The following is a 26239-nucleotide window of genomic DNA, read 5'->3' as shown; positions in this document are numbered from 1 at the left end:
TGACAGGTTCTGGTCCGAGGAAGCTGCTGCAGCACCCTCCTTTTCAAGGGAATCAGCAGCCTCATTGCCTTCCAGGCCAGTATGGCCAGGAATCCAGACCAGAGACAATCTATTGACTCTTCCTACCGAGTAGAATCGTTTGTGGCAATTTGCTACCAATTTAGACGTTGCTCGGTAGGAGCCAAGAGCTTCCAACGCCGCGCCGCTTGACTGTCCGAGAATATTTTTATTGAATTGTGAATGAGGTTGGATTCTTCCAATCTCTCCGCAAACAATTCAAATTTCCATTTGAAATACAGCCGCATAGGTTCCTAGGCAGGTTGATATCTCTCTCCTGGGCCTGCAACTGAAAACACCTGCACCACAACCGGAAGGCGTTTTTGATCCATCTGTTAACCAACAACTATATGCTCTTAATATTTCCTTCTCCCGGAGGATCCAGTACTCTCTACTCGGGAACAATACTTTATAAGGCAGTTCATAGTTGACAGTTGGAGGCATGAAGTCAGAGATCGTTTCCAGAATGCTGTGACTTCCAGTGTCAACCAAGAGTCTGTTGCACTCTGCATTAAATCTATTTGTGCAATTGGCAATGTGCACAAGTCTGTAAGCAGTCCATCTAGCCTCTCTCTCCAAAAAATGTGGAGAGGGGGTAGATCTAGAAGGATCTCCATGGTCGCTGACGGTGTAGTACTGATGGCACCAGTCATGGCCAGACAAGCCTGTCTCTGTAAGCCAGAGAGCTTCGCCTGGACCGTTTTCTGTAAAGCCTTCGGCCACCAGGCAATTGCACCATAAGAGATCATTAGTCACATAAATCCAATGGTTTTGTTTGGAACCTAAACCCCAAGTTTTACCACAAATCCTTTGACATATCCATAGGGACAGTCTGACTTTGTATGTGAGTTTTTTATCAAGGACAATGCCAAGTTTTTCACCTCCGTTCCAAACGGAATTACCTCACAATTGAGGGAAAGTGGCGTTAGATCGTCCAATTTTCTCCTCCTAGTGAAGGGGATTATCACAGTTTTGCTGGGGTTGACAGACATCTGCTCCCTCAGTCACCAACTGTGAACAACGTCCAACGTGCCAAGATGACAAGGTCATTTGCATAAGCTTGTAGATTTACTTTTCTTCTGTCGAGGGCAGCAAGCAGACTATCCATCAGAAGCGACCACAGAAGGGGAGATAGTACCCCACCTTGAGGGCACCTTCGGGGTCACCTTGGTTCCCCGAACCTGATGGCCTCGCCTTAAAGAGTCGTAGTTGCAGTTCTGTTTACCAGCATGACATAGATCCAGCCAGTTATGGTCGATTCTATACCTTTCCTAGACAGAAACGATCCTATAGATTTAGGTAGTGCATTCTCAAATGTTCCTTCAATATCGAGAAATACAGCAACCGCAAGGAATGGGTATGTGAACAAATAAAATTGTCAAATGATAACAATCCACATGAGATCCAAGAGCGTCCAATGCATCCCGAAAATGTCACTGTTTGGTGTGGAAATTGGGTTGGCATCGGGGCATATTTTTTTGAGAGTGGCGTTGGCCACGCTATCACTGTCAACGACGAGCACTATAGATCGATTATCACCAACTTCTTTTGGCCTGAATCAGATGATTTAGACACCAACGACATATGATTTCAACAGGACGACGCTACGTGCCACACAGCTCATGTCACATAGGATATTCTGCACGAGCGATTTGAGGGCATGGTCATCTCGCGTGGGGGTGATGTGAACTGGCCACCTAGATCGTGCGATTTGGCCCCGTTCGATGATATCTCACACAAACTTTGTTTTATTTGAATTTGAAGATTGGAAGCGCCTAATGAAAGACCCTATTTTATTTTTTAACAACCAAATTTTCTCAGGACATCACTGAAACTTCAACATATTTTTTGTTCAAACGCCTAATCCCATCTCAACTTCACATTGATGAATATCAATTTGTAACGAAATCTTCTTATTCAGCAGTGAACTGTTATATTGTTGTTAAACTCAGCTAAGGCCGCCTAGGCTTCCACTTTTTTACATTTATCCTACTGAGAGGTAATTACTGTATATTAAGAAATATTTCAAAAAATATTAATTTGTCCCTACGACGCACGAGCGACACTCAGTTTATGAAATTTCCGAAAAATAATAACATACCTCTCGTTTTGATCCATCCTCAGTGGTTCGTGCGATACTCTCATGCTCTGCAAAAATATCCGTCCAGTAGATATGGTGGCCGTCATAATCAACGCCGACTACTTGCTTCAACTTTTGTACTATCGGAAAATATAACTCGGATTCCAAGGCATATGCTCTTATTTCGGATTTGGAACTGAATACCATTAAAGCTTCTCCACCCACAGCTTTGCAAGTTCTTTTATCTTCTTTAAGCAAATATTTATGATCGCAATAACATTCATAGGATCCCGGCAGATTCCTGCACTTTTGATCACAAATATCTAGAAAAAAGTACTTGATTGACCAGTATTTGAAATAAAAAGAACGTTTTACAAGAACTTATAACATGCTAATTGAAAATATACCATGAAAATACGCGACAATATATCATAATACAGTATTGATAATCATCAGAAGATAATTTGACATAACAATATAAAACAGTAAAAAAATACCTGAAGAACGATTTCATTATGATGTTACGGTTCAACAACGTATCCTTGCGTCACATCGTCTTTTCGTAACATATATCAAGTCTCTCGAGCAGGGGAAGTGAATAGACGAGCAAATATTTATGACGAGAAGACGGCGAAATGTGATATAATAGAGTTGAGCTTCAACATATTTTGGAGAAACAACAGAAAAAGTGGCCTCATTGTTGAATAAACAAGATATTGAAATTGCATATAGAATAAGTAACACATTGAGAAAGTTTGTTGAAAATAATGAAGAGAAAACATCCAAATTCGAGAAATCAGGAGTATTTGAATTGAAGTGTGGAACGTGTCCTAAAGTAAATATATTGGTCAGACTGGCAGAAAATTCTGAAATCGTATTCAGGAACATCATATGAGCTATGTAAATAGGAAAACAAGTTCAACATATTCAAATCATCTTTTAGAAGAAAATCATATCTTTAACGAAGATTTCAAAATTTCATACATAGAAAATGAAGATTTAAAGCTAAATCATTCTTAAGCAATGGAAATTAATGAATTTGAAAATTTAAACATTTTAATGAATGACCAACTGGATTTAAATCACCATTATTAAACTTGTTTCCTTAAAAACCGATGTAGTATTATTATTGATGTAGAATTGATATAATAAGCTTTAGGTAATCATCATTGAAGATGTATCTTGGGTATATAAAAGTTGTAGATGTTTGTATTAATTTGATCGAGTGAGTACCTGACTAGGTATTCTCAATTGTAATTACGTCGGGTATATGAATGAACTTTCAGTAAGTAATTTACTACTAAAAAGCTACAGTGTTAGCGAAACACGTGATATTTTTTTTAAAATAGAGTTTCTGGAGATCAAATCGTAAGGTGTAGTTTATGAATTAACGAATTATAAAATTAACTGTCTTAATCAAATTTATTTTTAACAATTTTTCACTATCACAACTAATTTATATACAACACTTAGTAACTAACGCTTAATTTATCTTCACAGTTAGATTCCTTTCTTTAAACGCACGATTCACTTTCTAAGTACAGACTACCCCCTCTAGGGACGGAAGGCCGGCATATATAGCGGCAACGATCACTGCAGATCTCTTCTCGTCATTTCGGCCCTAATCTAGAATGGTCGTTGCGTTTCGCGATGAGTCATATGTTTGGTGTCTGAGATAACGGTCAGGGCCGGCCTCAGATTCATTACATTGCCCCCTTCTTAAAGACGTTTCGCCCCGAAATGTGATCCTTGGCGTGTGTCGATACCTGCAGGACTCTCCATGTCTGCACTGTGAAGTTCGATAGAAGTAACATTCCACAGTCTTTATGCTCGGTCATGGAAGATGGTTACCACACACCAAAATCTTGATGCCGCTGGATCTGAAGATCGTTTCCAGCAGGCTCCTCACAATTCTCCAGTCCAGCCTGTCGAGCCCAGAGGCTAATTTCGGGATTGCCAACTCCACGAGATTCTGGTCGAGCATCGTCTCCTTCAGTCTAGTAAGACTCCTCCAGACATCTTCATACGACGGTTTGTCTCGAGAATGCTTTTTGGTCACCAAGTAGAAAATGTTTCTCTGACTCTTCTTTAGCTGTAGCACTCCTCCGACTTCAGGATTCTGTTCTCGTAATGTCTAAAGCTGACCGAATTTCTTGTTGAATACCACAGCGATCCCCTTGGACATTCGCAGATCCTCTGCCACGCAGTGAGCTAGTGCGTAATCAACTGGAACCTTGAAAATGTCTCGTGGCTCTTCACGAGTTACTCCATATACGACCTTCTGTCCGTTCGAGTATAAGGACATGAATTGCTGGAACGTCATTTCATTCTCTGGTGGTCTGAGGGCGCGAACTTGGTCCTGATTTCCAGCATAAGGAGCCAGTCTAGCAAAATGGATGACCCTAGGCTTTCCTCGAGGTGGCTTATGGATTCGGTAGACGAGGTCATTAATCTTTTTCATGATTTTGTACGGACCCTGTCACGAGTTCCGCAACTTCGGTGATAAACCACGGCATCACTTAGGATTGTGCAGCCAAACTAGGTCACCAATTTCGAATCCTCCAGCATTTGCCTTGATGTCATAGGCCTCCTTCATCCTATCGCTGGCACTCCGGATGTTCAGACGGGCTCGTTCATGAATGTCGTCCATTCTCTGCCGAAGCTTGCTGACATAGTCTTCCCCCGCAGTGTCTTGTTCTGGAGGCGTCCCAAATTTTAGGACGCAAGGAAGCCGCAGCTCTTGCCCCATTATAATACTGGCAGGGGTTTGGCCGGTTGACTCGTGCACTGCCGAACGATAAGCCAGCAGGAACAGGTGGAAGTATTGGACCCAGTCTCTTTGATAGTCAGAGACTACCTTGGACAAGTGGCGGTTTATAGTCTTATTCATTCGTTCCACCATTCCATCGGACTGTGGATGTAAGGCTGTGGTTCTGGTCTTTCGAATGTCCAACAGTTTACATATTTCTTGGAACAGGTGGGACTCAAAATTTCTCCCCTGGTCCGAATGAAGCTCCAATGGGACATCGAATCGACATATCCATTCTTTTACCAGGACGTCAGCGACGGTAAAGGCTTCCTGGTTGGGCAGGGCATAGGCTTCTGCCCACTTGCTGAAATAGTCCATGGCTACCAGGATGTATTTGTTTCCATGGTCGGACTCTGGGAACGGGCCGGCGATGTCGATGGCGATTCTCTCGAAAGGACTACCTAAGTTATACTGGCGCATTGGAGTTTTCGGTCGTATCCTAGGTCTGTTACTGGCAGCACATACAGCACACTTTCTGCACCAGTCCTTGACGTCGGCTTGACAATTAACCCAGTAAAACCGTTGTCTTACTTTCTGGAGGGTCTTCGTTACTCCCAGATGTCCTCCAGTGACTCCATCATGGATTTCTTTGAGCACCTCCCGTCGTCCGTTCCTGGGTACCACTGTCTGGTGCCTTTCTTCCGCACCGTCTTCAGACTCCAACACCCGCTTCAGAACCCCGTTTTCCAAAGTAAGGGAGTTCCATTGTGCCCAGTAGGACTTAACCGCTGGCGAATAACCTGCTACCTTCTGCTACGATGGTCTTCGGTTACTTTTCTTCCATCCGATGACTAAACCAAGATCTGGATCTTTCTCTTGGTCTTCCTCGATCTTGTTATAGTCCCAGTTGTCGTCTACAGCTGTAGTTCTACAAATAGCTGCTTCCTTCTCTTCTGCTCGTCGACAATGTGAGCAGTCATCGGGGCATGGTCTCCGTGATAGGGCATCTGAGTTTTTATGGCTAGTCCCAGCTCGATGTTCTATTTCGAAGTCAAATTCTTGTAATCTCTCAATCCAGCGCGCTACTTGGCCCTCGGGATTTTTGAACTGCAGAAGCCATTTGAGAGCTGCATGGTCCGTTCTCAATAGAAATCGTCTTCTATACACGTATTTGTAGAAATGCTCTACACATTTGACTACGGCCAACAGATCTCGCCTGGTGACACAGTAATTACGCTCTGGTTTACTGAGCGTTTTGCTGAAGTAGCCAATAACTTTCTCCTGTCCATCCTGGATTTGAGAAAGGACTGCTCCAAGTCCCACGTTGCTGGCGTCCGTATCCAAAATGAACTTTCCGTCAGGTAAGGGATAGCTCAAAACAGGAGCGTTGATCAAAGCTCTTTTCAACTTCTTGAATGAGTCTTGGCCGTCCTCAGACCACTGGAACTGGATCTGCCCTTCTGTGAGGCGGGTCAATAGTTTGGCGATGTTGGCAAACCCCAGCACATATCGGCGGTAGTAGGTGCATAAACCAAGGAAGCTCCGAAGCTGATGTATGTCTTTTGGAATGGGCCAATCCTTAACTGCTTTGATCTTTTGTTCGTCTACCGCCACTCCTTCCCCAGAGACAACGTGGCCAAGGTAACGGACTTCTTTCTGCAACAGATGGCATTTCTTGAAACTAAGTTTCAATCCAGAACTCCTCAGATGCATGAATACGTCCTCCAGATTTTTCAAGTGATCGTCGAACGATTTTCCGACCACGATTATATCGTCGAGATACACTAGACACGTCTTCCACGAGAGCCCTTTGCGAATCGTCTCCATCAATCTCTTGAAGGTCGCTGGAGCATTTCAAAGCCCGAATGGCATAACCGTGAATTGCAACAATCCTGAGCCGATGGTGAAAGCAGTCTTTTCTTGATCTTCTCTTCAAATCCAAGGTCGAGAAAATTGTGGAGCCGGCTAGCGTGTCTAGGGTGTCGTCGATTCTTGGAAGAGGGTAGCTGTCTTTCTATGTCACGTGATTTAGTTGGCGATAATCCACACAGAACCTTGTCAAGCCATCCTTCTTCTTCACTAACACGACTGGAGAAGACCAGGGGCTGTCAGAAGGTTCGATTACTCCTTCTTTTCCCATATCGCTGACTATCTTATCGGCCTCCTCTCTTGGCAAGAGGGAGTCTTCTAGCTGATTGCCGGATTGGTCGGGCATTCCCAGTGTCGACTTTATGCTGAACCACATTCGTGGTTCAGCGTGGTTCTCCAATGTCGAAGATTTCCTGGTACTTCTTGACTAACTCCCTCAGTTTTGATCGGTGAGTTGGTGGTATGTCCTTGGAGGAAATGTCAATCAACTCCTCCAACTCTTCAGGCAAGTTGTTGGCTTGGCTGCGTACACTCCGTAACAATATTTCACTATCACAACTAATTTATATACAACACTTAGTAACTAACGCTTAATTTATCTTCACAGTCAGATTCCTTTCTTTAAACGCACGATTCACTTTCTAAGTACAGACTACCCCCTCTAGGGACGGAAGGCCGGCTTATATAGCGGCAACGATCACTGCAGATCTCTTCTCGTCATTTCGGCACTAATCTAGAATTGTCGTTGCGTTTCGCGATGAGTCATATGTTTGGTCAGAGATAACGGTCAGCGCCGGCCTCAGATTCATTACATTATAATGCAAGAAGAATTTATTTTGTCTGCATTATAAAAAAGTACATATTTCATAGTGAGACGAGTTTTCTACGCTAGGCCATGTAGATACGCCTTTCCCCTACAAACCCTACCTTGTAGTTGAAATATATGGCCTGGCCGTTTGTAGTGTTTCACAAGTTAACAATTCATCATGTGATGTTGGTGAAAAAGTTGAATAGTTGTGGAAAATCGACTGTGGAATGGGACGCAAATTCTTCAGCTAGTAGATTTGCTTTTTCTATGGCTGTTGTTGCAATTGAACCATCCAATTGTGTTGGTGGTGGAATTGTGAATTTTGTAAAGCTTTGATTAACAACTTTAGCTACCGAACAGAAGGATCTAGACCTGTTGGGATTGGCAAACAGTTTATCCCTAATTCTCTGATTGTGAAGGTCTTTGCTTTCATTCATCCTGAGTTTGCAGTTGTTGCGTGCTTTAAGAAACCTAGTTCGGTTTTCGGCACTGGGATTTTTGCGCCACTGCCGGTAGGTGAAATTTTTAGAGGCGACAGCTTGCTCGCAATTTTTCTTGTACCAAGGATTGCCGTTAGATGTTCGTTCCATTGAAAAAGTCATATATGCAACCATGGATGATAGAATAACTTCCGTTACTTCTGAAGCAGAAATAGATGGATCTTATAATCTGAGTAAGTACACAACTTATTGCCAAAGCCTCAGCTTCGCGACCTTTTTCGTCATTGTTATTCGAAAATTTTAGCCATTCGATATTGTGGACATTGAAGTTACCGAATATGGAAAATTCGGCACAGGGATCATTGATTTGCAAAAAGTCAATGGTGTTTGCAAGTGAAGCGAATAGAGCACTATATGTTGCATCGCTTGATAGTCGATAAACACGGCATATGAATTGATCTTCTGTGATATTATTTTGAGACACATAATATCAAAGTTTTGGGATTCCAAAATTTCCTCTCGTCGACAGGAGAGATCGCTTCAGATCAAAAGAGATATTCCAAAGTTACGTCTGAATCGGAAATATAGTTGGGAATGATAATATTGTCCAGAGAAAGTCAATCATCTCTACAAATCATCTCCCAATTGAACGAGTCGTCTAAAAAAAACAGAATGCTTTTCTCCAAGAAGAGGCGTTCCTACCACTGCGAGAAACTAGCGTCCCTATGGATATGGATATCAGACACGGCACAGTACAAAATTTAAATAATTTTGTATAGAACTGGCCGATACTTGATGAAAATCCATTTTAAAGCAAATTAATACAGTTTATTGTATGATTTTCACTATGAAGGGTTTTACAAAAACCGCGACTCGTGTTTCGCTATACAAGCATATTTATGCTTGAGAAAACTATTGTATAGGAAAAGACGTGTCGCGGTTTTTTTTTGTAAAACACTTTATAGTTAAAAGGATACAATGAACTGTATTAACTAGTTTTGAATAATTTTGATGATCATAAAATGAATTGAGAAGTATTGAGTTGTAAACTGGGTTATGGAATCAAGTTGTTGAAAATGATAATGAATAAAAATAAATTATATCATAAACGTTAAATGAACAAAGCTCTTGTAATTCTATCCAGCGTGACCAAACGACAAAGAAACAAAGTATGCTTCTTTATTTGAAAAACACGGGAACCCTTGGTTTTTCACTATAGGAAGATAGTGTTTTTCGTGATACCGTCAATTACTCCCATGTGAGGAAAACATATAAAAAAACATTTTAATGGTATTGGGGCTTGAATAAGAATGCATTTCGAAATCCTGTTAAATTATATCTAGATCTTTAAATATTTTAAGTATGAACTATCGGCATCCATACTACTAAAATGGATAGGATATTTCATTAGACAATTCTAAAAACTAAAGGCTCTAATTGTGTTCTATAGAGTTTAATCGATAGGTTACAAGACCAGCCCAAATAAGGTTCGAAGAAATACTGAACTTTACTCAGTATACAGTTCTTTCCAAAGAAAGGAAGGAAACAATCAATTTCAAGAGAAGTAGCAGCTACTTTCATATAAACATTGAATTACACGAGAGAAAAATACTTTATAATCAAATACTTTTATATGAACACTAAATTATACAAAAAACACTTTTCTCTACTCAGAATGTATTCCGAACATTCATTATGGAAGTAAATCAGATATCATTCACAGGATTCCTACACAATATACTAAATGAAAGAGTAGCTGTTTCAATAGGACTTGTATCCAGTTTGTTCTGAAAGTTACTTCTTTGCATGATCTACACATCTTTGTAGAGTTACTCATTTTGAAGGTGATTGCTTCCTTCCTTTCTTTAGAAGATCCCACAATTTTTTGTATCGACATGAAGAAGTAGAATGCCAAAAACTTTATTTCCCAAAAATTAACCTCTCCTAACCTCTCGACGTATACTGGATTTATAGTTATTTACACTGATGGATTAAAAACCCAAGAAGGTAACGGATGTGCATTTACCAGCCGCGGTTCGACTCAGAGTTGAAGATTACTGACACAAACAAGTATTTTCACAGCCAAACTATACGTTATCCTACTAGCAACATACTTTTATCAATTTTGTAATGAAATAAAATTTCTCATTTGTACGGACTCCTTAAGCTCACTATACGCACTATAAAACTCATTCAATTGAGATCCACTAGTACAAATCATATTTGCATCCAAAGATGAAAGCTATAGGGCTGTACTCAAAAATTTAAACAAGATAAGAAATAGTGGAAGGCCAATGACCTCGTAATCGACGCCCTCAAAATGAAAGATAGGTATTCCCTAAACAAAAAGGGGCAATGAATTTGATGATCATGGAGGCCTTTCATAAGTTGCCATGTCGCTAACGAAATATTTACTGTACGAAAGTGATGATCGTCAGTTTGAACATTCGACCAATGGGCTTGTTTCATGATTTTTGGTCTACAGTTCACTTAAATATTAAATTGAAAAACAGTGCACTTCATTTCATCTCTCTAAGTACCGTAGTTTATCCGTAATTAATTATTGAAAATCGAATGTGGTAGGGTGGTGACGTCACACCCCTATTCCCGCTTCTTGTTCGATTAACCAATAGGAACAATAAAAATGATCAACATTGCCAAATTGTAAAATTTACGAAGCCTTATGGAAGTGTATATAAACCCGTTAACGTTCCAATTAATAAAATATTCTCCATATGGAATAAAATGTACATGAAAAATCAATATAGAACTTATTTGCAATAAGTTCTATATCTAAAGTCAGTATAAAAAGTCGATAGATCTGAAAATATTTGCCTAAACTATAATTTTATGCATTATTTAATAATATACAGTTATGAAAATCAAAAAATATAGCAAACTGGATTTAAAGAATCATTTCAAATATTCGATTTATTCTACAGTCCTCAATCAGTACAACTACAATTTATTTAAAAAAAATATTCCTACATACATACCTCTTTCTAATATAGCTACCAAATTCAAGCGTTATAGGCTCGCTGTGGTAATCTGTTGAATCTTCCAAAACTCGTACTGATCCAACAAAATCATTTAAGGTAATAATACCATTGATCATATGATAAAATTTAATTAATTTCGTTTCATACTTTCAGTAACAGAATTAACTCCAGATAATATTTTCTGTGGAGAATACTTGAAGTAGAAATAAAAAACTCTGTCATCAAATTCAATATTTTCGTTCCCCTTTTCCCGTTCCCTTACTTTTCAAATGATTTCTAAGGATTGTAGTTCTTTCTTTTCAATACTTCCACCCATTTTTTTCTCATCATTTTATCCTTTGGGAACCTAAACTCATTACATGAAATAACTCACTTATAAACCAATGCGCTTTCTGTTTTCTTGTGCCTTTCCACACAATTGAAATCAGCACAAGAATGCACCATATTAATATTCAAATATATCTCTACAACACTTTCAAAACACACAAACTAAACTCGATGGACAAACGAATTGTTCTGTCAGCTAAGAAAAAGTTGAAACTCAATGTTGCAAAAACAAGCAGAATGGATCCGAAATGACATACATTTCCAATGCCGAATAAACCAATAAATTGTGATATGGGTAGATACTTCATTTTCCTGAGAATATGAACGATCAATTAAAATGTTCTGTAATTATTCATTCTTTTTTTTAAGAATAAAGCCAGTAAACAAATAAGTATACAATAATAAGATTGCTCGAATCCAAGAATTAAGCATGATAATGGACAATAATATTTGCCTTGATAACTGATATAGTACAAGTTATATCTAAAAATAATTCTAAATAGAATTTAACGAGCTGTATTTTCAAATAGTTTTCGAATGCTCGTGAACCCTAATGAAATAAATCAATTATGCATTCATGCCACCAACCAAAAAATAAGAAATTCAACGTTACTGGTATATTAGCCATATTGTCATCCAGTCACCCAGCCTCCTCTGTAGTGTATGCGACAATATGCTCTTTCTAATGTCAATGGTTTCCACAAACTTCGTATTTTTGTTAAAATAATTTCAAAATGAATGTTGAGCCTAGTTTTGTTAAAGCTGACTCCCGACAACCTACCAAGAGTCGATTTTGAAATGAACGATGAATTTTACTTGAAAAATTTGCAATACTTTGGTACCGAAATGAAGAATGAAAAATTGAAACGGTAGGTGGTATATTTAGTAGGTCCCTTTTATTTATATGATATTCATTTAAAACTTTGTCTTTTATCGAAGGATGGAAAGTTTTGATTCAATTTTTATTTTATCTCGGCCAAGGAGCAGTATGGTGACTGAAAAGAGAAGCAAAAATATGCACAGTGAAATATAGAATTACTCCAAAACATATCAATCCGAAAATTATCTGAAAAAATATTTTTCGAAATGTAAACTAATGACACGGAATATGCAGCAAAATAGGTACCCGCCGAGACCTACCTTTTCCAAAAAACGTTCTGTAATTATACAATTGTAACAGTTGTATTCATACAACTGACAACAAAAATTACAACAAAATCAACAAAAATGGCGTTTGTCAGATTGGATAATCAGATCTGTGATTGGATATTAAAAACCAATACACTTGTCAACTCCTCTCTAGACACGATCAATTTTATTGGTCAACAAACACGCGGCCAATTTAAATTCTTGCTTTTCGAATTATTCTTTTTTCTGCAAATATAAAGAGATATTGAGACCGATTAGGCTTGATAAGTATAATATACCCCTAACTCGATTAGTCTACAAGCAAACCAGTATCATTTTCCATAGAATGAAACAAGCCCATTCATTAGTGAACAAGCAGCTTCACACAAACAAGCAGTTTCAAAATTCAAGGGGTAAAAATAAAGGGTTATAGAAATAGAAGTTAAATAAAGATAGTTACACGGGTTCAATGACACTAAATATACACTTTTGTAGGCAAAGCAAATATAACATTTGTCGTTTTCAAAATATCACAAACGTTCATCAAATATCGGCCTACCCATAACTAGCACAAAATTTTATACTCTATTACTCACCAAACTGTTCGCACTCGTTGATATCCTGGCAACGTTTATCATTCTCAGTAAGATATCCAGGAGGGCATAAACATAACGGTCCTGTAGGCAAAGGGAAACATTCGTGAGAGCACCCGTGATTTTGGCAAGAAACTGCCGATTTGCAAAGGGGTCCCTCGTCAGATCCATCCGGGCAGTTAGGATGGCCATCGCACGTAAGAACTAGGTCAATGCAGGTTTTATTGTTAGAGCAAAGAAATTTTCGATTATCCAGTGTGCACTTGTTGATAGGAACGTGATTTTCTACAAAAAAATAATATGTGTAACTATTCAGATTTGTAGAATGTATAATGAAACCATAATTTCATTAGTCATTTGTAATAGACCCGTTTTTTCATTTCCAAAATTGGATTTACGAATAATGCCACAACTTATTTTTCACACAAATAAAAGTTCTGTTTGTAGTCAACTAACTTCCACAATGAATTCTCAATACAGCACTTTGAATACTAAACTTCAGCATTATAATTGAAGAAAACCATTTTCATTTAATTCTACTCATCGATACTTGGAACCAGTGATTTCCAAAGTGGTCCAAATGAACCTCCAGGGGTCCACGAGAGACTCGACGGGGGTTTACGTTGGGGTGGCCAAAAAATTGGGGTTCACAATTTGTAAGCGGAATTCCTCGAAAATTTATCTGGTTTCGATAATGAAGAACTTGACTTCGCCTATCAATGTAGGCAGATGATATTTTAAGAATCTCAGCGACTGTTACAAGTAAATACTTGCAAATTCCATATTCAGTACAACGTGTCGAGAACTTAGCACCAAAGAGGAGCTGAAGGTGACATTTAAAAGAGGGTATCAAACATTTTGGCTGCAGACAGAAATACCCAAAAAATATCCTGGACTGTGGGGAATTGCGAAAAAGCTTTTGATAGCACTTTCCTCGTCATATCTTGTCAAGCGGGGAGATTTGCGGTTATTCCTAAAAAAACTGAAGCCAAATTTTGATAATTTGCTGACAATCCATCAAGTACATCCATCCCATTGAAGTTATGACTACTTTGTTATTGTCATTGTAGTGGAGAAGTTACATTATTAATGTTTTACTTTAATGATATTACGACTGAGTATCTGAGTAATAGTGCAATAATTACATATTTGATAGAAAATATTCTTATTTTATTTTTATTTTTCTTTTTATTTTTATTTTTGTTTTTATTTTTATTTTTATTTTTATTTTCATTTTTATTTTTATTTTTATTTTTATTTTTATTTTCATTCTCATTTTCATTTTTATTTTCGCCACACCAAATGGGGGAGTTTTCTAAATAAAGTAAGTGAGAATCGATTGGTTTCTTGTACTGTGAGTATGATAGAGATCAAAAAGTAAAGTTGGATGGAATCACTTTTTTGATTGACGTTTTTCCAAATAGATTCCATCTCCAGCGATTCAAATCCAATGTGAATCGCTACTTTCGCACAGGCACCGCTCTTAGAGCGCCTTAAAGATTTTCCTGTAATGCTTGTGTTTTATCCTTGAAAAAAACTCACAGCACAATCAATTGATTAATCAACCATTAAATTCTCACTTTCCATTCGGAAAATGTGGAACGCAGCCGTAAAGTAAATTTTCAAAGTCAGATGTAATCTTCACATTTTTTATCGAGTTTTGGGAATATAGTAGAGATGTAGCTGCAGGGGATCTACCAGAACCAGCAATATTTCGAAAGTGGTCTATGATAAAATAAGTTTTGGAATCTCTGCTTCAAACTATTGTCTAGTAAGTGTTATGAAAGTGCGTGTTTATGTCTAAAATAAGGAATAAATTCAATAAAGTGAATTATAAACAAGTTTCATACCCATGAAATTTTTAATATATCAACTCGTTTCAGACATATTTTTTTACAATATTTTTCAACAAAATCTAGTTTATGCTAGGATATGCCAAATGGAACACATGAAATACATCAGGGAGTAAGAAAAGATATGGAACTTCCACAGTTTGTATTTAAATCGGAGATCATACTAACAGACACTGTTCTTCAACACGATGAGAATGTACGTATAAATAACTTATTTCAAATGGAACGTTCTGTATATTTTTGCATTCTCAGGTTCGACATTTCATTCAAAGTGAACTTTTCCAAAAAATCTCAAAACCATATTCATCAAATTTTGTTCTTTTTTCCTTTTTCTTTTCAATGGAACTTTACTTTTTAAATGTTTTAATTCATTCAGTATGTAATTACGTAACGAAAAAACACATTAGTGGAAATATTTCTATTTTCCAAAAGCCAAATTTTGTCAAACCATCATTAAAAACTCAAATTATATCCTATACCGAAACGCCTCATCCATCATTTCTCTTTTCGACTTTTCATCGATAAATATCAATTGGTAATGAAAACTTCTGTTTCAGTAATACTCATAACAATTCATTTCAATTTTGTTTTTATCGAGGGAAGTAATTAAATAAAACTTTGTTCATTGAGTAATAAATATGATAAGAAATAATAACTGTTTGTGAGAGAAGGCCATGAAAACTAATTTCTTTCAGATAAGTCAATACTGTCAAGTTTACACGTGAAATGTGTTTTGAATATTGCTTATGAATATGGATAATAATTTGGAGATATTTTAAGTTTATTTCAGTTATGTGGGAAAAATGACAAAATATCTGCAGAACTTGCAGAGAATTTAATATAATTCAATCATATAAGAAAATAAATATGTCGAAGTAAAATCTCGAAGTGTCTGGGACTCGATTAATTTCAATGCGGCTCGACTTCATGTATGGAACATTCGTCTAATAGAACGATTGTTAACTAGTAACAACCCCATCTCATAAAGAAAGCCCCAAGCGGGGAATAAACAAACAGGGTGTCAATACTCTAACACTCGAAACATTCATCTCACCCAACTTCCTACACCGTAGATTATTATAAATTCCTGCTAGAAAATTACTTTCCCGGCTAAAACCACGCTCGATATTGAAATATATGCGACAGGTATTTATGCAAGAAACCTCACGGCTCTGCCGAACTCTAAAAATCTGATTCGGTCCCCAGCGGGGCAGGTACAAAGTATGTGCTCTGCTGTTTCATCATTGTCCAAACATAGGCAACACACATTGTCTTCTGACAGTCCGAGTCTCTGCATATGATGATTCAAATGACAGTGACCTGTAAAAAGGCCTGTTAGATATCGTAGTTCATCCCTACTCTAGTCGAATAACTATTTGGTATCTTGCTTCAAAGGGTGAATAAACACCTGAAAGATCTGGCCAGAAGTCCATAAATCTTCTTGCCATCCAGGTGTTCAATATTTTTTTGGCAAAGCCTAAATCGATGAGAACGACAGGTACGGATCCTATGAGAACTACACAGGGTGTTCCATTTGAAATAATCAACTTTCAGTCACGTTTTCAAGCAAACGAAAAAAGTGTTTTTCAACTGTATTGAAGTAACAGAAATTACGCTGAAGTGTGGAATGCCTCCAAACTTCGGTACCATAGTATTCCTTAACTCAAAGATATCAGCATTTAAGAGGTCATGATTTCCGAAGAAAATAATTGAATTAATTCATTTTTCGGAAACGGTAACAGATAAGTTATAGGAAAATATCAAGAAAAGTTGTCGGATTATTGTTGCAGATTCCAAAAATAATATTATATACAAGGTGTTCCATACGAAAAATCAAAGTTGCTAATACTTTCTAATGAAAGTGGCAGCACCGCGCATTGCCGAAAATACTGCAGTTGGGTAGAGAATGTCCGATTATCCACCGTGAATCAGCCTGTATATGTTTTCATTTCTAGAACCAAATGTTAAAATTATCATTGGAATATAATATCCCCCATAATATCTACGAAAGTCGGTTTCTCATAATTTTCGCAATCAAGCTTTAACCTGAAGTGGTGCCAACCTCATCGAACTACCACTAGAAAATCAAAAAAAAATCAAGTAATTTTCAGACCAGCGAGTCTAAAAAATTATACGTATTAAGAAAAACTGAACTCTTGTATACAAGACAATATTATTCATAATGCTGAGAAATAAGTACAAAAAATCCAAAAACTCACCACAATCCTCCTCGTCACTATTATCGTGACAGTCATTGTTGTTGTCGCATATCCATTCGTTGGGAATACAGTGACCATTTTTACATTTGAATCCATCGCACTCTATTTTCGAGCTGCACCCTATTCCTTCATCTGATCCATCTAAACAATCTGATTCTCCATTGCACACCCATTCATTTGGTATGCACAGTTTATCTGTGCACTGCCAGTGGCCTTTTTCGCATGTTGTGTTCACGTGATCTGACATCTGAAATATAAACAACGTTCTTGATTCCCGTGGGTTGGGCTACATATCGGGCGCGTCCCCAGGTGGAGGATAGGGGAACAGCCAGGGGACTGGAAGCCTTGTCCGAGAAGCCAATGTGGCGGACGGGGTCGCCGGACTCCTGGTCAGTGGCAGAAATAAGTACGATGAGGGGAACTAAAACCCCCCAAAAGCCCCCCAAGCTAAGGTGTAAGGAATCGTGCCGACATCTAAATGGCCGCAGGGTAATTTGCGATCCCCTTGGGGAACTGGGCGAAACCTCATTACCTCAGGTAATGGGGCTCTGCCAGAGGTGACTAACTCTTTCCTTGCTACTCGTAGGAACACACATGAATGAAACAACAGAAACAACAAAAACCAATCCAGAGACTGGACAGAAGTGCTCACCTCAATCTGAGGTGGTGGCTGGGGATGAACAGAAATGTCCACCCCAATTTACCGCTTGGAATGAGGCTGGACATAGCAGATCACCTGCAACAGCAAGGGCACTTCCTGCGGCGGACACCAACAGCTCCACCTTGAATAAAGGCAAGAATTTAGCTGCCCCTGCAGGAAAGCTCCCTCACTTGTGCACCTCTACGGAGGAAACCCCAAGAAGGTTGAAAAAGCCGCGCAACGACAGTATAATCGCTGTACCTTCCAAAACCTTCGCGGAGGCCACCGTGAGACACCTCAAGGTTGCCAAAAAGAGTGTGTGTTTGGCAGGCCTACACCTGCCAATAAAAAGGAGATGTCTCCTAGTGACCTGTTCACCTTCCTGGAAAGGACAGGATGGACGATGACCTAGCTAGACAACTCCTCGGGAAAAGGTACAATGGGTCACATGTGGCCTAAGTGCTGTGAGTCCACACTCACTCTCCCTACTCTACAGATACCAGATACAGAACGTTCTTGATTTTATGAAAAATTGGAAATAAAACTTTCTATGTTTTCATACCACTTGTATTTGTAACTAACGTTACTGCAGTTTCGTCCTAAAAGGACATTTTCAAACAGGTACATTTTGTATCCGTTCAAAAGTGTCCTTATAATTTCAGATAATTTTGTACAATGTACAACCAAATGAATATTTCAGTAAAAAAATATCTGTAGTGAATTTGAAAAATCATTGTAAAAATCATAAAAAATGGAGTTTCCCCTCTGTAGATTACGGATAGATTACCTTTTTAACGAAAAAACAATTTTGTTCACCAACATGAAATATTTTTTTAAATAATCTTGGACCGTAATTTATTCACTACAGACATTGATATTCCACTATACAGGGCGTCGTCCATTTCAAAACGTTTACTACTAATTAAATTAATTCTACAAATCTAGAAGACCTACGACAGAGAATTGTTCGGGAATGCCGATTTCTGACTCCGGACATCATCAATGATGTAAGGAATGCTTTCGAAAGTAGACTGCATTATTGTATGCATTTTGAACACTTTATCCGTTGATTGAACAGCGAATTTTCTGTTTTTTTCCCTAAATAAAACGTTCAACATTCAATTTCTCAATAACGAATATACCACTTTCGAAAAAAATGTTCCCCATAAAAAAATGAATCAAACCTAGATATATTGGTGTTCACCAAACTGTAGGTAACCTAGATGGGCTAAAATGTCATAGGCTAACACACAGATGGCGATACTAGTATTGAATCCATATGAATATTAGTCAATCCTAACCTTCAAAATACACGTGTACAAATTTCACAGCTGTTGGAATATTAGTTTGTGGGATAGAACATTTTGAGTAAAACATTATTCAAAATTAACCGTTGAGAAGTGGTTTGCACGCCGGGACGCCCAAAGAGGCGACGAAAATCTCAAAAAAGTCTGCAAAATAATTTTGGACGATCGCAAAGTGGAGTTGATCGAGATAGCTAAGACGCTACAGATATCAAAAGAACGTTCTGGAATATTTGGGTATGCGATAGCTCTGTTCAAAGTGGGAGCCTCGCGAGCTCACAATGGATGAAAAACAACAACGAATTGATTATTCTGATCAGTATTTTAAACTGTTCCACCTTTAAAAATATAAATTATTGCTTCGATATGTGACAATATATGAAACATGGCTCTATCAAGGTCATGGTATCAGTATTTTGGGATGCACATGGTATAATATTCATCGACAATCTTGAAAAGGGAAAACCATCAACAGCGGCTATAATTTATCGGATATAATTTGATATCCAGCCTCATAGAAGGGTTTAAAGGACGAAATTGGGAAAAACGGCCCCATTTGAGGAAAAGCAAACTGTTGTTTCATCAAGACAATGCAAAGTGTCACAAATCAATGAAAACGATGGCAAAATTGCATGAATTAGGCCTCGAATTGCTTCCATATCCACTGTATTCTCCAGATTTGGTCCCCATTCATTTTTCTGTTCTCAGACCTGAGTGAAGAGAATGCTCGCTAGAAAGAAATTCAGGGACGATGAACAGGTAATCGTCTACCGTACTATAAAAATGGTATCAAGAAATTGTATGATTGCTATAATCTTGTATCACCCTCCAAGGTAACTATATTGAATAAAAAATAAATATTTCGAAATGAAATTTCGAAACATTCATCTCTCCCAACTACATACACAGTAGGTTCTGATAAATGCCTGCCGAGAAACAACTACTTCTCCGGCTGATACTGTGTAGGTTCTTAGAAGAGATTAATGTTTCGAAATTTCATTTCGTTTCATTGCGTCAACTTACCTGTGCGAATCCTCATATTCAAAAATGAAATATGCGAAAAATGTTTATAGATCCCGACTTAGTGATTCGCACCTGAACGACGTTTTGAAAGTAGCATGTAGTAATTATGTGCCAGATTTATCAGAAATTGTAAATAGTTTGCATCAATGTCAATCAACACATTGATTTTTAAATAAATGGTTTAATTTTACAGTTGCGTTTTATTGTATTTTAAATACAACGTCTAACTCTAATAACGCAAAACCTGAAAGTAGTTTGTTCAGTTCAGTTTTATGATTGTGGCCCGCAAGGTCTAGCAGTAGCGACTATGTGGCCCAAGGGGAAAATAGGTTGAGTACCGCTGGTCTAAAAGATGCGAATGACGACGCTCGCCCTGGACGCCCCAGCACATCAGCAACCGATGGAAATGTTGAGAAAGTGAAGAAAATTGTTATGGAGAATCTCCGAATCACTATTAGAGAAATTGCAAAGGATGTCGGCATATTGGTTGGCTCATGCATGCAATTTTCTCGAAAATTTTGGACATGAAGCATGTGGCAGTTCGTTCCAGAATTGCTGAATTTTGACCAAAAAACCGCATAAGAATCGCTCAGGAATGACATCAACGGCGAACCACATTTGCTTAAATGGATCGAACAGAGTCCAACCGTTCCAATAGAAGAGTCCAGGAGAGCCAAGACCAAATAAGCATGTCATGGCCAGGAGTTCTTGCCACATGGTCATATGGTCGATAAAAAGTATTACATATTTTGAAATTATACTCCGCTTGCGAGAAGCAATACGAAAAAAACGGCCGGTACTGTGGGAATACAATTCATGGCGTTTGCATCACGATAATGCACCTGCTCACTCGTCATTGCTTGTTCGTAATTTTTTGACCAAAAACTACTCCGTAATTATGCCTCAGCCACCATATTCACCATATCTAGCCCCCTACGATTTTTTCCTGTTCCCAAGATTGAAGAGACCCATGAAAAGGCGGCGTTTTGGGACGATTCAGTAGATAAAAACCGAATCGCTGAGAAAGCTCAAGGATATACCAAAAAGTGTATATAAGAACTGCTTCGAGGATTAGAAAAAACGCTGGCACAATTGTATTATACTTGAGGAATAGAAATTGGTGGGCAAATAAATATTTATTTTGAGAAAAATTAAAATTCACCTTATTTTTTGAACAGGTAGCGTATATCAACATGGGTATTATACAAAGTTGGGTCATTTCTCTCATCAATCTCACTTCTTCACCAGAGTTAAATTGTTTTCAAGGCATATTTGGTATAACTGCTGATAAGTTTAACTGGAAAGCTGTGGCCGAATGGAACTTGTAGTACCAAACGTTCCGTCTGCTACTGCGGCAGATCTGTATCTGAAGAGTAGGGAGGGTGAGTGTAAGCCCACAGCACTTAAGCCACATGTGACCCATTGTACATTCTCACGAGGTGTTGTCCTCCTAGGTCATCGTCCATCCAGTCCTTTCCAGGAAGGTGAACAGGTCACTTGGAAACATCTCCTTTATATCATCAGGTGTAGGCGCAGACATCATCAGTGTTATGTGCCTTGACTTCGAGGTCGAAGGCTATATCTTGACTAACTAGTCAATCGTTGCTGAAATCTAACGAAAAAGATACAGGGGTTGTCGAGGTTCAAGTGATACATCCTATACATCAATACTGTTTTGGAAAATATTCTAGATGTAGGTGTTTCATCATATGCAGAGACTTTGTCTGTCGGAAGACTGTGTGTCGCCTCTATTTGGAAAATGATGAAACAGCAGAGCATTTACTATATGCCTGACCCGCTGCAGACCGAATCAGGTTTGGTAGAACCACACTTTACCATCTGATCTGAAAGATCACTCAACATATAAACTATTCGGCGGCGTCAGGAAGCTGGGTTTATTTGGTAGAGTTTGAATAGGTGTGAGCCACAATAAACCCTTGCGGGTTGTGGAGGGTCGAACAGGCCCACTCGCTTCTGACCTATATAGATGTTTTGGGGAGATTCGAAACAGTTTTGACATAGTTTTTCAGTTAGAAAAACACGTGTGGATTCTATTTTTTTTTCGAAAAAATCAATTCACATTGTTGCAGTTTGAAAAATAGATATATCTTCAAACAAAATTGATACAGAGGTGGTCAAAGTTGAAGTGATACATTCTGTATATTTCAGCTCCAAGCTATGTATTATGGGATATTCATTAGATCGTAGCCGAAAAACTATCAATGAAATAAATCGAATGATAATCAAACAATACATTACCTTAAAGTTCTCACATTCGACTTCATCAGAAAAATCCTCGCAATCATTTTCTCCATCGCAAACAAATAATTTGCTGATACATCTTTTATTCTTACATCGATAATATCTCGGCTCTTTGCATAAATACAATTCTGAAATAAATATGATTACATTAATTCATTCAGAAGATGAAAAGTAATAATAATATATGTTGGATTGGCCGCGGTGGTAGTGCGCCTGACTCACGATCGGAAGGCCGTGGGTTCGATTCCCGCCTCAACCAGATATTTTTCTCGACAGAATTTATCTGATTGAAGCTGGAATGATTATGTAACCGTGTTAGGAATCACACGTTAAAAGGTAAGACCTCGTTAGTCCTTAGCTCGCACAAGTTTCTCAACTTCTGAGAGTTTTCGTTCGTATGGGGGCGACAGCTGATTAACGGAATAACAGATTTTGAACATAAACAGATATTCGATGGTTTACAATTGAATGTTTGAAAATAATGATGAATGGTCGAGGTTCAGCTATTAAAGCTGCTTTAAACCGAACCTTGGACGTATCTACACACTTAATCTATAAGATCACAAGAACCTTCATTATTAATATATCTGTATAAGTATACTACAATAGATACAAGGAGTAGGTGAAAAATAAATATAATGATAAAAAAATTAATAAGTAAAGTGGCTGAATAATTAAATAATTTCATATCGTTAGTATTGACGCCTGTTTGTACGTATGCCAAACGTTTTTGAAATTTCTCAATCTGAGGTCTTTGAATTATTGGGGTAGCAACCTATTGCATAGTTTTGCTGTATTATATAAAAAACTAGGTATGTATAATGCAGTTTTGGGTTTCGGAATGAGCAGTAGATGTTTATTACGCGAATCATTTTTTCGCGACAAAAAAAAACTATTTTTTCCGCAAATATAATGGTGTTCCTGATTGCAAAATTTTATGGGTTACAGTAAGGAGGTGTGTTTCTCTCATTACATTCATTCTCAATCAACCTTAGTCGTTGAATGAATTGCTGATATGGTCATACTTCCGTTTACCGTATGCGAATCGAAAACAACTATTTTGGATTTTTTGCAACCGTAATACATTATGCTGATCTAGAGCCGGTCCATAAATAAGGTCACGATACGCTAATCGGGAGAATAATAATTACTGCATGTATATTTTTTTACTCCGGCATTTTATAAAAATGTTGCAATTTCTTCAAAAGGTATAAGAAACCATCATTGTCATACTTACCACAATCCATTTCATCAGATCCATCCAAACAGTTGTTGAATCCATTGCATCTCAAAGTTTTATCCACGCATTTTCCATTCCTGCAAGCAAACTGAGCCGGAGGGCAGTCGTTCAGGGAGATTAGCGATTCCAAGAAAGCTGATGAGGATGCTACAGCTCCCAGAACCAAAAAAACATACATTCTGAAAAGATTCAAATGGATCAAGCCAAAACAGTGAAGAATCCGACAAATACTCAAAGTGCTTAGCCAAAACTACCAGGTTTTGAGTGATGATCAAATTATAACCTGGCTACAGAATAGTTAGTTTGTTTGTTTATTTTTTTGTTTGAGTCAAATTTAGTAATAGAATTTGGTACACACATTTAGTTTTGATGGCAATACATTTAATAAATTCTGTATCATGGTATATCCAAGATGGCAGCAGCTACAAAATAGCGGATTACATATTAACAGTAGGACTGCTGCTATTAACGTATTCAAAAAACACTTCATTGTAAAATTTTCACTAAACGATTTTACAAAAACGCAACACGTGTTTCGCCATACAATGGCTTCTTCGGGCGTGTCTTTACTAACTAATTCTACATATTCAATACTTAATATATCTTATTCTACAATTTGAAGTACCTGCATTTCAAGTTTTCACATTTGAAAAAAAATTTAGTAACTGGGAGTTATGAAATTCTAATTTATCATTCAATAAATTACCCGAATTGCTTAAACTATTGATTTCTAAACATTCTAGAAAATTGAGTTTCAAACTTTCCTCTTCTGAATGTAACACATCGTATTCATGATTGTCATGTCGATCTGCTAAAAGGTGGTTTGCAAATGTGAAATTGGTCTTTCTATTTACAAAACTACTTCTATGCTCTTCATTTCTTTGGGAAAATGTTCTCCCTGTTTGGCCAATATTTAGTTTTGGGCAAGAACCACAAGTCAGCTTATATACTCCTGATCTATCCGACACCAAAGTTTTGTCTTTATGGGTTTTAATGAATTTACTTAGGCTATTATTCATTCTGTAAACTGCGTTTACGCATTCTTTCTTCAAAAAACGGGCAATATTAGTGGTTGGTTCACCCAGATATGACACTGACTAAGATATGTCCACTGACGTTATCGCATCTGGAATTTTGGTAAACCAGGTTCATGGCTTGCTTTTGTAGTTTTTTGGAAAGAATGGAGTCTATAATATCTACCTTATAACCGTTGTTAGCCACGATTTGTTTGACCAAACTCAGCTCTTTCTGGAAATCATTCTCAGACAGTGCAATATACGATAGTCTGTGAAGCATACTATCAAATGCAGCAACTTTATGCTGGTAAGGGTGCGAGGAGGAATTATGTATGATAATGTCCGTGTAAGATGGTTTGTGGAAAATTGCAAATTCATGTTTATTGTTATTTTTCGTAATGGTTAAGTCTAAGGTAATTTATTAAATTATTTACACCCCTCTTAGTGGTGAATTTTATTGACGGGTGGATGGAATTGACATTTTCAATGAACTTGCCTAATTGCCTATCTATACCAGTAAAATAGACTAAGATATCATTTACGTATCTGTACCAGTACAAAAAACTGTTAGTTAACTGATTATTATGTATTGCCCGTTTTCGAAGCGAATAAAATAACAATTTATATCATATTGAATTTTTGGAAAAGAATAAAACTAATACAGAAAATGTATTCTATATGACAAACTACATTAAATGCTCGAATTGATGACACTCGTGCTGGCGAAATGTCAGAATACAGTTCCAAACTACGACGGGCTTCAAACCCGAATGAAGTTAGTACCATTGACTAATATTTGCGTTAGTTCCAATATTGAGAATTATGAAAATATTGATTATAAAAATTTATTCAGGAGAAATCAGCCTTGAAACAAGGATTACTGTAATACAAAAATTTCCAACAAGGAAAAGTACGAATGTTTGTTGTGTTTGGGTATCTTCTTATCGAAATTATTGAGTAATGTCTGAGGCATGCCAATAGTTGAATACGTTTTAAAGAAATCAAAACAATTTGTAGAAGAGCTAACGACGGAACCATGATTATAAATTGTTGTCGTTGATTACGCTAATTATTTTAAATGAAAAGCTATAAAAATATCAAGTGTGATATACCACTTAATTTTGATTTTATGGCTTATTCAATATTTGTAATAAAAGAAAAAAAATTGTTGGTGGTGGCCGTTTTAACGCGAGACGTTTGATACAAAATTTGTAATTACATCGTTATGGTACATTGGTACATTGGAAGAATCCAACCGTATACATAAGTCAATAAAAATATTCTCGGACAGTCAAGTGGCGTTGGAAGCTCTTGGCTCCTACCGAGCAACATCTAAATTGGTAGCAAATTGCCAAAAACGACGCTCCCCGATAGGAAGACTTAACAGATTGTCTCTGGTCTGGATTTCTGGCCATACTGGCCCAAAAAAAAATGCCACAGTATACTTATACAGTAACCCCACTTCGGGTGATTTTTGGTTTGAATTTTTTATGCGCAGACCCAGGAGTTGCAGTCTCAGGTCTGCGCAAACGACGAGTTTGAAACAGGCACGCAACCCTTCCATAATTGTCAAATTTCATAGGTTTTACCCAACCTACTACACAATTACTTTTTTACTTCTTCAAGTCCTAA

At 37.7% G+C, this 26239-nt stretch overlaps 1 protein-coding gene across 1 annotated transcript in view; it reads right to left on the bottom strand.

Moving 5' to 3' along the window:
- yl (Putative vitellogenin receptor yl) overlaps positions 1-26239 on the bottom strand; it is an 86557-nt gene that overhangs the window by 55427 nt on the left and 4891 nt on the right. The window contains exons 2-6 of the mRNA XM_074180587.1: positions 23589-23770; positions 22349-22479; positions 17123-17369; positions 13054-13335; positions 2159-2460 (exon numbers count right to left, since the gene is read on the bottom strand). Coding sequence (XP_074036688.1) covers positions 2159-2460; positions 13054-13335; positions 17123-17369; positions 22349-22479; positions 23589-23769 — 1143 coding nt within the window. The 5' untranslated portion in view covers position 23770. The remainder of the gene's footprint in view (positions 1-2158; positions 2461-13053; positions 13336-17122; positions 17370-22348; positions 22480-23588; positions 23771-26239) is intronic.

This window comes from Leptinotarsa decemlineata, unplaced genomic scaffold (genome assembly GCF_025532065.1).
Source record: "Leptinotarsa decemlineata unplaced genomic scaffold, Ldec_3_MD MMD2_tig00026299_RagTag_RagTag, whole genome shotgun sequence".
Lineage (NCBI taxonomy): Eukaryota > Metazoa > Arthropoda > Insecta > Coleoptera > Chrysomelidae > Leptinotarsa > Leptinotarsa decemlineata.
The sequence above is the reverse complement of the archived record's forward strand: the minus strand, read 5'-3'. Positions and strand labels throughout refer to the sequence as shown.